Below are 14,005 nucleotides of genomic sequence, written 5' to 3' on the forward strand. Positions count from 1 at the left end.
GCAGTTGTGACACTGGCAACGTCTGCTCTCACCCGTGGCCTGCCCTTCTTAAGGGCAAGAGGCCTGAGATTACCACCGTCTCACCTCCTTGACCACTTTCTCTCTGTCGTCAAAGGATTCCTTCAAGTTTTCAAACGTAATGCCTTTGAGCCAAAGGAACTTCTGCCAGAAAGTTCTCTCTGTCTATCAAGAGTCGGGAAACGGGATGGGGTGGCAAGGGAAAGGCCAAGCTGTCATTAATTGGAGTCTCCCACCTCTGCTCCATTAAGTACTGGGCTGCTAACTAAAAGGTTGGTAGTTCAAGTCCCCACAGAGGTGCCTCAGAAAGAAGGGCTGGCAATATGCTTCTGAAAAATTATACCTTGAAAACTCTATGGAGCACAGTTCAACTCTGACCCATACGGGAACACTATGAATCAGAGTCAACTCAGGAGCAACTAATAGTCTCACCTCTGCTCCCATTTTATCTGCTTTCTACGTGGAATTTCCTTGTAAGATCTCATTTTTTAAAAAAGGGTTTTGCTATTAAAGAATTCTCAAGTTGCTCACTTAGTATAACCCTTCCAATTTTGGAAAACCAAGCTGAAAGTCAAATGCAATCACAGTGAAACCTATGAGAGCCAAAACTTGAGGGGACTCCCTGGTTTTTCCGGGTCTCATGAGTTTTCCACCTTTGACAGGAGCAGTCTTACCACTTTTCTATCACTTGTTTTAGTGGAAGATATCTGAGTTTTCCTTCTCTGAACGGGTTTCCACTTCACACAGCTTCTGACTTTGGCAGGTAAGGTCACACAGACAATCAATGGCTGAACTGAAACCCCAGTCCAGGTTTATCGACTCCATGAAGAAGTTGGCAATAATCTTTGAAATATGAAGATTTCCTGCTTTGGGGGCAGTCATAGTTGAGTTTAAATTTCAGGTCCCCATTTACCATTTGTGTGACCTTAAGACCAAACTAAACCAGTAGCAGTCAAGTTGATGCCAAGTCATGGTGACTCCGGTGACTCCGTGTGTGTCAGGGCGGAACTGCATTCCACAGGGTTTTCAATAGCTATGATCTTTCAGAACTAGATTGCCAGTCCTGGCTTCCAAGGCACCTCTGGATGGACTCAAACCACCAAACTTTCTGTCATTAACCTCCCATAACTATATTTTCCCTATATGTAAAATGGGGATAATAATAACACAAAATCCTCATGAGGATTCAATGAGATACAGTGTGGAAATTGTCTAGCAAGTACTGGGATTCCAGAATTAATAGTTACGATCATTATTCATTAAAGGGACTCTAATAAACAGTAGTTCTCTTCCCACTTTTCACTGAGGGCTGGCAGTAACCATTCCATGAAACATCTTATCAAATGAAATGAGAGATGCTTATGGAAGGTGGAGAAGCAGACGGGCACTTTCCTTAAGTGGTATTTTCCCGGCCTTGGCATCTAAGCAGGCAAGGAACGTACAGCTTGTGAGAAGGATGAGCGAGAAATGGGGAAAAGTAACTGTAAGATTTGCTGCTGTTAAGCATGGGCAGCCCTGAAAAAGCAGTTTAGGGTGATCCCCGCCCTCTGTAAGTCCCGCTCAATCATTCTAACATCACCGGAAACGCAACAAATTCGGTCCGCTTTTCCAACCTCAGGCTCCACGCACCCTGCCTCCTCCCAACTCCCTTAAATAATGGCTGAGCAAATGTGTCCGAGACCATCTTCAGCTAATTTCCTTCAAGACATGCAAGCTGCTAACACTGGGAAGCACAGATAGTGTAGAATAGCAAATACGGCCAAAATTAGATTAAAATAACCTCCCGATAAACAAATTACTCACCGAAAATAAATATTGTACTAGTGCAGCCAAGATAACTAGAAGAATAGCACCACCACATGGCAGGAAGAGGAACTACATGTACTGCAGCCTGGCCCAGTCCCAATCTGCCCATCGTACCTACCGGGTCTGACAGTCAAAGGGTGCAGGGAAGGGGAGTTACAGCGGAAGAGTAGTGCCCTTTCAGCATAAACTTTTGAAAATCTTTTTTATGCACTAATGCAAAAGATATAAATATTTGGCAGAAAGGGCTGAACTTTGAGCCAAGAAATAAAAAGTAATGTGCCAAGTTGAATGTGGCATGACATAATAGCAGTCTGTAATCCTTCCCGTCCCTTCTTCCTTTCCTCTCTCTTACTCCATCATTTATCAGCCTTGCCTGATCCTCAGCCTCGGAGTAGGGACTCTGGATCCTCCCACAGCCAGGCTGGAGTGTCGGGGAGCCCTTGCTGGGTTCCATTTTGATGCTTGAATGAAGTCCACCACGTGATGTCCTTTCTAACCTAAATAACAGATGCTTCCCCCCATTATAATCTGCTAACACTTGTGGTTGTCAGCCACCATTGAGTCAACCCCCAACTCATGGTGACCCCACACACTGCCTGGTCCTGTACCATTCCCATGGTTGGTTATGGATCAGGCCGTTGTGATCTACAGGGTTTCCATTGGCTCATTTTTGGAAGCAGGTTGCCAGGCCTTTCTTCCTAGTCCATCTTAGCCTGGAAGCTCCACTGAAACCTTTTCAGCGTCATAGCAACATGCAAGCCTCCAGTGACAGAAGGGTGATGGCTGCACATGAGGTGCAATGGCCACGAATCAAAACCTGCTCTCCCACAGGGAAGGTGAGTATTCTACCACTGATCTTCCACTGCCCCCTTCTAATACTTAGAAGGTATTTCTTTAGCTTCCTTTCAGCATGTAGACTTCTCCCTTTTGGGCTGAATCAACCTACCCTCATTAATCTCTTCTTGGCACAGCCAGGGCTCAAACCCCAGGGACTTGAAGACTGGCAGGTCAGCTCTGCAGCCCACTAGAAGTGTCAATTGCTTCAGTTCCCCAGACCTCAGCTCCTACATCTGTAAAATGGGGATCATAACACCTCCTTAATTGGCTAAATGTATATACAGCACCTGGCATTAAAAAAAAAAACAACTGAATACATGGTAGACTTTGTTGTCATTTCAATCCAAAGGCATGATGGATATAGCTTACTGCGCTGCACTCATGCAAAGTGAATCACAGTGGCCCATCCCAGTGTAACAAATGTAAAAATCTATCAATATTACTCAAGGCAGATATTTGGCTCATCACAGAAATACACTGCATGCTTCTGCAGAAGTTAGGACAGAAGAAGGGCCAACAAGTCTGTAATCAAAATCACAATTTTATTCTTTCCAGGGATAAGAATTGGTTTGGCTTTTTCACTAAGGCCTGTTGAAAGCAAATATACGAGGCTTAATTTGGGAAAGTCCCAGGGAAGTGCAAACAGTTAAGTACTTGACTACTAACCACAATGTTGTTACATCTCGCCTCCCTCCATTCTTCCTGAACCCAGCCAGAGGCACCTCAGAACAAAGACCTAGCAATCTCCTTCCAAAAGGTCACAGCTTTGAAAACCCTGTAGAGTACAGATCTACTCTGCAATACATGGGGTTGTCAGGAGTCAGAATTGACTCATTGGAACTGGTTTGGTTTTTTTGGTTGAAGTCAGGAAACTGGCATCCTTAGTCAACATTAGTGTATTAGTGTTTCCTATGCACACAGCCCTATGGGAGGTGTGGGAATCACAGTAGGGATCCCAACCTTCATGAAGCTATAACCTAGTGGGAAAATATATACATATATACACAAGAATATACACAATTCACTCATTACAGTTACGATAAGTTCTTTGAAGTATAAATATAGAGTTCTCTGAAAAAGTTTGACATGGAAACCCAATGCTGGGCAGAGGCCAAAAGTTGGGTAATATTTAAGAAAATACCTGAGAAAGGTGTTGAAACTTAAAGGAGTTGGTGTGAGCTGAACACCCTGATGGCTGAAACATTCAAAGTCTCAGAGAGCTGGACAGTTTTTTTCCTTTCTCTGATCCTTAGTTTCCATATATGAAATGAGGAGGGGTGGATTTGATCAATAGTTTATCAGATTCTGGGAAGACCTGGGTTTCTGTGAATGTGTCTCAGGGATCACTTTGAGGAGAATCAGTGGGATCCGAATTGGCGGGACTCTGACCTCCTTACCCCCAAAAAAGCTTCAATACAACTGCATTAAGTAACATTGAAGGTCATTTCCAGCTCTCATAGTCTATCTCATGGCCCCCATCTAAAAAACCAAAAGGGGAAACACGCTATGTGGACAGAACTCTTGGCTGGAACCATGACTGTGAGGCAGAACTGCAGACTACAGGCCCTGTATACAAGTTACAGAGCTTCTGTGTGCATACAAGTACAATGAAGACATGGGCTACATGGATCCACTGGTCAAAGGAATCACAATGCCAACCATCCTAAAACATATACTGCCATTCTGCGGACTCCTGAGTGCCCAGAATTCTTATAAAGGCCATAGCTCAGCTGCATTGCAAAAACAGCTCCTTCTTTGACCTTTTGCAAGAAAACAACCATCTGGCCAACAGGTCTTCCAGTTGGCGGCATTGCTGACCGCCAAGCCACAGCAGACTCCCACTGAGAGCATGAGGTTATCTGGGCATGATCAGGGTTCTCAGCACTTAGAAGTCACTCCCTTCTCATGCTCCTGGAGCAACAGACTGACAGGCTGTCCCTGTGAGCCAGCCAGACAGAGCATTAAGTAGGAAAATCAGTGAGAAGTTTCGTCTCCCTGCCAAACTCCTCATTAGCTCTCTTACATCCCCCCCTCCTTTCTTCTCTGTCTCTCTTCCTTTTCTAACTTGCTTTCCTGCTCCCAACTTCTGCAAACCTCCAGACTTCACTAAATGCTAATTCTTAAATTGGAGGGAAGTCTGAAGTAGACCTATCATTCCTTTATTAAGATTTAGAGCCTGAACCAGAAGGTGTTTCCTCATTGCAACAACGCGACCTTTAAATCTGAGCAGCAAGGTGAGTGCCAAGGCATTATCTGAAGATTCATCCCTGGAGCCAGTACAAGTAGGCACAATCCTATTGCCACACACTCATGCAAGTGCTGCTTCCAGGGCCTCAATTTTTCAAAGGAGCATGTATACCTAATGAGGTGAGGGAGTGAAGAGAAAGAGGGAAAGTGGAGGGGGCAATGAGAAAAGGTGACGAGGATGAGGAAAAAAGAGACAGATCCCAAGGCAGTGGTAGAGACAGAGATACAGGTGCAGGTACAGATAGAGGTCGAGCTAGAAATATTGACATGACAGAGGAAGGAAGATTGAGATAGGGTAGATGTAATGGTGGAGGTACAGATAGAATATAGAGACAATAGAAAGAAAGAAATAGGGGTAGGGGTAGGGGTACAAATGGAGGTACAGATAGAAACAGGGACAGAACTGTAGAGACAATAGCAAGATAGTGATAGAGATGGGGTAGTGCTAGAGGTATAGACATAAAGACGATGGAGAGACAGGAATACAGGGAGAGGCAGAGAGAGAAATACAGAGATGTTAGAGAGATAGAGATGAGATGGAGATAGATGTGAGAGGGGAAAGGCAGAGTGGAGGCAGATAGAAAAGACAGAAAGATAAAGGAAGATATATTGTTTTGATTCATGAGACAAAGACTGCCAACAATAGAAGGTGCACTATTCCTTAATCGAAGCTTTATTAAATTTTGGTAAGAAAAAGATATGGTTCTTTGGATGAGATAAAGCATAAAAGGGCAAAGTTTTCAATCCAGAAAACCTGAGGATTGGATTTGTACATGCATGAGCAGAGGAGGAGAGGAAAAGTGATGCAATGAAATGCTTGGGGTTTGGAGGAGAGAACTCTACCCGCGAAGCTATAGAAGGACCATAGACTCAGCAGTGGTTTTGCATTTTTAGGATGCCAAATTGCTGAAGCAATTGGAAAAAGGTCCTGGAACTTCCAAGTTTATTTTGCCTACAACTTCTCAGGATGAGAGAGAGATGAGAGGCATATTTGAGTTCATTTCTCTCATCTTACCATCTACCTATCCTACAATGGCTTCTCATACACTAGCTACTTAATGGAAGAGAGAGCTGAGAAAAAAATAATGAAATTTTCCTAATGCAAGTCAGGTACTCTTTCCCTTTCTTTTTGTTGTTACTATGGGCCACCTCCAGGTCTTCCACCCAGATCCCTCCCGTGGCCCCTCAGTCCTGTTTTCCTGCCACTGGTGGGGATTGCATCCTGCTAGCCACCCACCACTTGAGAAGGCCTTGCTGACTTCAGATTCCCAATCCCACCCATGCTTACTCTCACAGGAACACTGTCTCACAGGACAGTAGATATGTCCATCTGGATTTATTTAGACTGGAAGCCATCGTGGTGCAACCAGTTAAGCACTTGGCTGCTAACAGAAAAGTTGGAAGTTCGAACACACCCAATTGTTCCATGGGAGAAAAACTTGACAATCTGCTTCCATAAAGATTACAGCCAAGAAATGGGTCAATTCTACTCTGTCACATAGGGTCACTTTGAGTCAGAATGTACTCAGTAGCACCTAACAACAACCATGATGGTCAGCTTTTATACTGTCATAGAATCCAGAGTACTCAATGCCTAAAAAGGGTGTGCCTTTAGGCACTAAAAGTTCACAGAAACATTCCCAGATATCAGGAATATATCTGGGTTGTATCTGGAATATCAGCCAGAGGTAAGTTTTTAAATTTTAGGTAGAAACTGACTTCCTGAATCTATGTTTGACGACATGCAGTCACCCTGGAATCCAGATACAGACATTCCACACCAAGTCTTAACTATGTATGAAGAGAATAGAAAGCAACCGAGATATTCCATGGCATCCATTGCCCCCACAGCAACCCAGCCTATTACAGTGATACTATCCATACCCAGACCTTCAATGCTACAATATGCCTTGGTTAGGCTATGTTGGATTGAATTGTGTTTCTAAAAATATGTGTTACAAATCCTAGCCCCTGTGCCTCTGGCTATAATCCATTTGGGAATGGGTTGTCTTTCTTATGCGAATGAGGCAGGATTAGTGTAGGGTGTTTACTGAGTCAATTTCTTCTGAGATATAAAAGAGATTAAACAAGCAAATGAGAGAAGCAGAGATGGGGGAAGATTGATGGCAAGCCACATGGAGATCTCCAAGGAGCCAGGAAACAGAAGCTGAAGAGACAAGGACCTTCCTCTACAGTTGATAAAGAAAGTCTTCCCCTTGAGCCGGGACACTGAATGCAGACTTCCAGGCTCCTAAACTGTGAGAAGATAAATTTCTGTTTGTTAAAGCCATCCACTTATGATATTTCTGTTATAGCAGGACTAAGTAACTAAGACAGGCTGGTAGAAATATAGAGATGATGGAGAGATAGAGATATGAGAAGCACAGTTCTACTCTGCACACATGGGGTTGTCATGAGTTGAGGTCAACTCTGCAATAGATGTACAAAGAGAAACAAAGTTAGAAATATAGAGGCAGCAGTAGAAATAGTAGAACAAAGATGGAAAATGCCTGGTGTGCTGCTATTGCTCTCACCCCCCATACCCCCTCAAGTCCATGGCCAACTTCACTATTTAAATACACCCCTCTTTCCTGCTGAGCTCAAGTATGATTTCAGAATCTTTCTACCCACATTTTGAATTTGGCACTTGAATGGAATCTATTTGCCCTCCTTGGTCTAGGATCTTCTTTCTCCTCCTCTTACCCTTCTTTGATAATTTGTGCCTGTTAACAATGATTGGTGTTCTTATCTTTTATGAACCCATAGGAATAACACTGATACTGGTGGATTTAAGATAAATTATGTAGGAAGGACATTTCTATGAAATACACATAAAGAAGTTTAATTGGTGGGGAAGAGTCATTTGAAACTTTAGGTGGGCTTCAGCTCATGCGTGTGCTCAAATATATATCAGTGATTCTTCACTGAGAGCAATTTTGGCACTCAGGGTACGTTTGGCTGCATCTGGAAACATTTTGTTTGTCACAACAGGGTACAGGGGGATGGGAAGGAGGTGCTACTGGGATCTGGTGGGTAGAGGCCAGGTATGCTGCTAAACATCCTACAGTGCATCAGACAGTCCTCCACAGCAGCAAAGAATTTTCCAGTTTAAAATGTCAATAGTGCCTAGACTGAGAAATCCTGATATATATTCAGGCTGAGTATTTAGTGGTAAGAAAGAATGTTCGAGAATCTCTCACCCAACTCTCTCATGTTATAAATAAAGAACCTAAGACCCAGACAAAGATCTGCATGGACAGCTAAGCAGAATTAGTAAAACAACCCCATACATCCTGCCAATGGGATAATAGAACCTATTATATAAGTGGAAGATAGCAGGCCATCAGTTCCCTAAGATTTAGTGTAGCTGAAGAGAGATTAGAATTACAAAAATGTCGACATCATTGGTCCTATCCATGGGTTTGTTGAATTCAGGTGGTAGGAGACAGTATTGCCATTTTTACACATATAAACATTATAAACCATTCCAGTCCCTGAGTAGTGCAAATCATTAAGTGCTCAACTAGCCAAAAGTCTGGAGGTTCGAACTCACTCAGTGGTACCTTGGGAGGCAGGCCTGGTGATCTGCTTCCAAAAGGTCACGACCTTGAAAACCCTTTTGGAACATGGTTTTACTCTGCACACATGGGGTCATTGTGAATCAGGATCAACTCAACAGCAACTAACGACATAGTACTGATGCAAGTAATACAAAGATCAACAAAGAATGTGCTTTCCCTCAAAAGCTTGCAGTCTGGTGGGCAAGATGGATGATGAGCAATTTCAATGTCTTGTAATAAACGCTGAGATGGGGGAGTCTATGGGTGCATAGAGGAGGGGCATGCAACCCAGTCTTGGACATGAGGGTAAGTTTTTTTTGGAGGAAGTGGCACATGAGCTGAGCTACAAAGGGAGAGTAGAGGTGAGAAACCCTAGAAGCTAAATGCTCAGCAAGCCAAGCATGGACAGTATGTTGAAAACCTGGTTAAGTGATATGAGGCTGAATCAATCCATATTTGCACTGGCTACTGGTTTCTCCTGGGCCTATGCATCATATTTCATACCAGTACAGTTGATAATTGGCACATGAGTACTTTCATAATTTTATACATGGTAGATAGACTTTATATCAAAGACTCAACTCTAAGCTTAAGGGCCAAGAAAGGTAAGCAAGCCTTAATCAACAGGGCTCTCTTCCCATGAAACATCAAGTCCTCCACTGCCAAGCTGGGCTGGGGAATACAGGAGAAAGCCACTTTCCCTAGGCACAGTATTCTTCAGTTGGCCTAGCCAGGTCCTGGGCCATTCTCACACCTTTACTTCCTGCAACCCAATAACTCCCTCATCTTGCTGCATCAAGCAACAGGTGCTATAATTGAAAGCAACGGTGTGAGCAGGTAAATAAGGAGAACCGAGATGCCCAACAACAGGCAAGTCCAGTCTTACGGATGAACAAGTCTCTCCAAAGGACCCACGGGTAACACTTTCCCATCCCTTCCTATTTTGAGGGCTTCATAACCACTCACTCTCAACTCCCCAACCTGCTGTCTCCACCTTCACTCTACCTGCAGGTCATGAAGTTGTGAATAGACTTTTGTGTTGTATAAAGTTCCAACAAAACAAATGAATTCAAGCTTCAATTTTTCCTTCAGTCTATAAAGGGAAGCACCATGTGATATGGCTCTTTCTCCGTGCTTACAGTTGACAGAGATGTATGGTTTGGGGCGAGAGGGTGCTTTCATTATTTATTTATTTATTTATTTATTTATTTATTTATTTATAAGCTTTATTGAAGTTCACCTATTACCCACAGGCCTCGGGCTCCCTGTAAAGAAACAAATATCACAATTGAAGCAGCTGGTTTCCAAGGTGCCAAATTAAAATAGATGAAGAGGTAAGTGGGAAAAAAATGAAAACATTAAACTAAGACTCCTTCACTCCCAAGTGCATGATGTCTTCTATTATATTTCTCACATAAAATTGACTACCAATGTAATTAGGCCAGGGCTACTAGGCAAACATCCTCAAATTATTCAGACCCCCAGAGCTATTCTTTTGCAAGCATTCAAGTAACTGAGAAAAGAGTCTACTTTTTAATATAAATTTGTTGTCAGCATCTACACTGTCCAAGTAATTTCTAACATTCCACCTGCACAAGAGCATAGAGTCTGAGTTGGGAACTAAACCCAAGAATCCTGCTTCCCACCCACGGCCATTATGTTTTCTTCCATGGGGCAATCCCATGGGAACCTGGAGTTTATTCCAACAGTTCTTAAAAGCTGTTAGTCCAATCAGAAGGACCTCATGGTCTATAGTAGGCAACATATCCCCTTTAGGGTCCAATGTCTTGGTGGCCTTACTCATGAGCATGCCTAAACCAAAAAAACCAAACCCATTGCCATCCAGTTGATTCTGCCTCATGGTGACCCCATGTGTTACAGAGTAGAACTGCTGCATAGCATTCTCTTGGCTGTAATCTTCAAGGAATTAGACTACAAGGCCTTTCTTCTATGGTGCCGCTGGGTGAGTTTGAACTGCCAACCTTTAAATTCGTGGTTAAGCACAAATTGTTTGCACCACCCAGAGACCTATATGGACATGGATATGCCAAGATGAAGAGAAAGTAACTCCCTCTTTGCACTTGTGTTCTTGGAGCAGCCTTAATGTTCTCCATTTCACCCAAAGATCCAGGCCATGGCTCTGCTGCCTTACAGGATGAAAAGGAGCCATGGAGACTGAATAGTATCTTTCACTGAATTCAGAAGGGAAAGAAATAACCACCCTTCAAAAGAGGTACTTACTGGATTTCAGCAGTGCTGCCAGAACTTCAGCGGCTGCCCTGGGGAAAGAGAAAGAAAAGTGGAAAAGTCAGTGTTCAACAGTCTTTTTGTCAGCCCATGGATCCCATGGCCAGCGTGCTCATTGCTGCCACCTAACAGCCCCATCATTAACCAGGTAGCAGACATTCTATTGATCGCCCCGCTGGCCATCAAAGAGGTATAAATGCAGAAATTGCGCTGGAGCGAATTGTCCATCTTGCAAATGTGTCTCAGGGGTCCCCTCCACAGCTGAAATTCTCTGCCTTTCTTTTTCATGCCTCCCACCTTCCACCAACTTCTTTACTAGGTGCTATTTTTCTGCTGCCCTTCCCAGCCAGGGCTCTTGTCAGTCTCTTGATTTGTACACACTGGGACTCTGAGTGATTAGGGAGTGGGGATCGGACTTCGGGGCCTAGTCAGTGCAAGCTTCTTGAAACATGCATGCCCCTGGGGACACGCTGCAGAACATTCACATATTGGAAGGCAAGGCTGCTTCCTTAGAGTGGAAAACGGTTATGTCGAGATTTTGCTCCCAAATCCATTGCTTTCTTCCATGAAGGAATTTCACAAACTTTACAGTGAAGAGAAGCATATGAGAATAAAAATGCCTTTTGGCCCATGTCTTAGGATCCTGTAATTTGATTCCTCAGCCTGGAAAGGTCACACAAGGACCTCCTGGGAAAGGATAACTTCATGGGCATTGAGAGCCTTATGGTGTGATTCTAGGAGAGAGAGCATTGTTTGCTTTTTTGATGAATAGAAAGATTCTGCATAGCCCTAAAAGCTTATCCTTCTTGTTGTTGATGTGTGCCATCGAGTAGATTCCAACTCATAGTGATCCTATAGGGCAGAGCAGAGCTGCCCCAAAGGGTTTCCTAGGCTGTAATCTTTACAAAATCATATCGCCAGGCCTTTACTCCCATAGAGCCAATGGTGGGTTCAAATCGCTAACCTCTCAGTTAGCAGCCACGTGCTTAACCGTTATGCCACAGGCTCCTTAGCTTATCCTTAAGGCCTGCTAAATAGTGCTCTGTGAAAACCCGCTACCCTTCTGAGAATTGGGGAAACAGGCCCAAGAAGCTGGATCACCTGTCAAAAATTACATAGACATGTGAGCAAACCTAAGCCCCCCAGGCCCAGGAATCTTACTTCTCACCTCTGCTTCCTCCCCATCTGTTTTTTTTCCAGAATCTCTCTCTAGCTGACCCTTCCCTGGTCTCTGCTTGGTTGATGAGAGGGTGGTTCTCTTTGCAATATATTATCTACTATTGAGCAATAAAGACAGCACTAAAAATAAATAAATAAGTGAAAGAATAAAAACAAAATAGAAAATGCCGCATTTGAGATATCATTGCTTCCCATTACTCACAAGGTAGTCCTGCAATAACAAAGGCCTGAAACTCAGAGGCCCCAGTTGCAAACCCGCAGCAGGAATGATGTCCCAACTCTGCAAGAACAACGCAAACTGATGGCTGACAAAGGAAGGCATTGCTAGCTCTCATTGATGGACTACTTCATGTATCCTTCCCAATCATGTTTTCCTCTAAGTCAACTTTCTGCTTTTTCAGCGCCACTGTTTTTTAATCCACATCATTTAGCAACAGTGGATTTAAGAAGGGAACACATTAAAGGCATTGGTGGGAATCCAAGCCAGCATGGAAAATCTAGATGCTGCAGTGCATAGAGCCTGGCTTGGGCTGGAGCAAAATGAAAATCAGTATTGTGGGGAAAAGCAGAGCAGTCAAAAAGGTCCATAGGTCAAAAAGTGTTAGAGAAGAAGGAAGCCATGAAAACAGGAGACGAATGAGGATGTCCCAAGGCAAGTATCTAGCTCAGTCCTAGACCACAGACCAGGTCCACAAGGGGCAACACTGCGTATTTGGTTGCATGCACTTTTGTTTTTGGAAGTTTATAAACAGGGTAATGGGCCATTAGGTAAAAGCTATATGAGGAACAGGCTAGTGGTGGTGAGGGACAGGCAGTAGGCAGGCCAATTAGGAGGGTAAGAGGTGATAAGGGCTCCAACAAAAATAGTGATATGGAACATTTTAGAGTCTCACTATGGAAAGTGTGCTCCTCCGACTGACAGCCATGGCGTTTTCTGGGAGCTGAATAGAAATGCAGACTCTCAAGCCCCATCTCTTACCCACTGAACCAGAATATTTATTTTAACAAGATCCCCAGGTAATTCATAAGCACATGAAAGTCAGAGGACAGCAGCAATATGGCTTGGTTACTATTTGGACATCGAAAGGAAGATTCGGTGTGACTCCCAGATCTCATCCCTCTAGGAAGTACTTACTGACATGATAATAAGCCCAAAATGTGGCATTATATGATAGGCAAAGTATGGTAAGTGTCACATTAGTAAAAGAAGTGAGGGTGATTTCTGAGCCACCAGAAAAGATTTCTTTCTTTACAGGTCATGATTGGGAATTAAAGTGTTATCCAGTGTAGAGTACATTTAGAACAATGATAGAGATCAGGTTTGAGGCCAAAGCCCAACCAATATTCTAAGGATAAGAAGCCATTCAATGTGGGTGTTTTTTTGTTTTTTTTTTTTTTTTTTTGGATCAAGAAGGTTTGGTGGCAAGAAAGATTTTGAACAATGTATTAACGAGAATTGATGACAGGTTAGTTACAGAGCACAAAAGAAAAGAAAGAGTCAGCAATAGCACTGAAATTTTTATTCTGGATAAATGGGAAAACAGAAAAGCCAATAACAGATTAAGAAGGAAAATTGAGTTGCTTAGAGAAGATAATGATTTTGATTTGGAGCATACTAAGCTTGAGATGATAGGGATAAAGCTACCCAGAACTGTTCGGAATGCTGCTGGAATCATAGATATAGAATTCTGAAGAATGTCTAGAGTTGGGGATATATATTTAAGAATTATTGTGGTTGTTGTTAGCTGCTATCAAGTCAGCTTTGATTCATGGCAAGCCCATGTACAACAGAACAAAATGGTGCCTGGTCCTGAATCATCTTTGGGATCACAGGTATGCTTGGGTCCACTGTTGGAACCATAGTGTATTTTGAGTGCCTTCCAACCTAGATGGGGCTCATTTTCCAGCACCACATGGAACAATCTTTTGTTGTGATCCATAGGGTTTTCACTTGCTAATTTTCAGAAATAGATCCCCAAGCCTGTCTTCCTAGTCTGTCTTAGCCTGGAAGCTCTGTTGAAACCTGTACATCACTGGAGACCATTCTGGTATTTGAAATACAGGTGGCTTAGGTTCCAGCATCATAGCAACACACAAGTCACCACAGTAAG

General features: G+C 43.2%; 1 protein-coding gene across 9 annotated transcripts in view; it reads right to left on the reverse strand.

Moving 5' to 3' along the window:
• Positions 1-14,005, reverse strand: part of AGBL1 (AGBL carboxypeptidase 1) — a 1,130,253-nt gene that overhangs the window by 965,932 nt on the left and 150,316 nt on the right. For all 9 annotated transcript variants that reach the window (XM_049905901.1, XM_049905902.1, XM_049905900.1 and 6 more), the window contains one exon: positions 10,710-10,747. In XM_049905901.1, coding sequence (XP_049761858.1) covers positions 10,710-10,747 — 38 coding nt within the window. The remainder of the gene's footprint in view (positions 1-10,709; positions 10,748-14,005) is intronic.

This window comes from Elephas maximus, chromosome 13 (assembly GCF_024166365.1).
Source record: "Elephas maximus indicus isolate mEleMax1 chromosome 13, mEleMax1 primary haplotype, whole genome shotgun sequence".
Classification (NCBI taxonomy): domain Eukaryota; kingdom Metazoa; phylum Chordata; class Mammalia; order Proboscidea; family Elephantidae; genus Elephas; species Elephas maximus.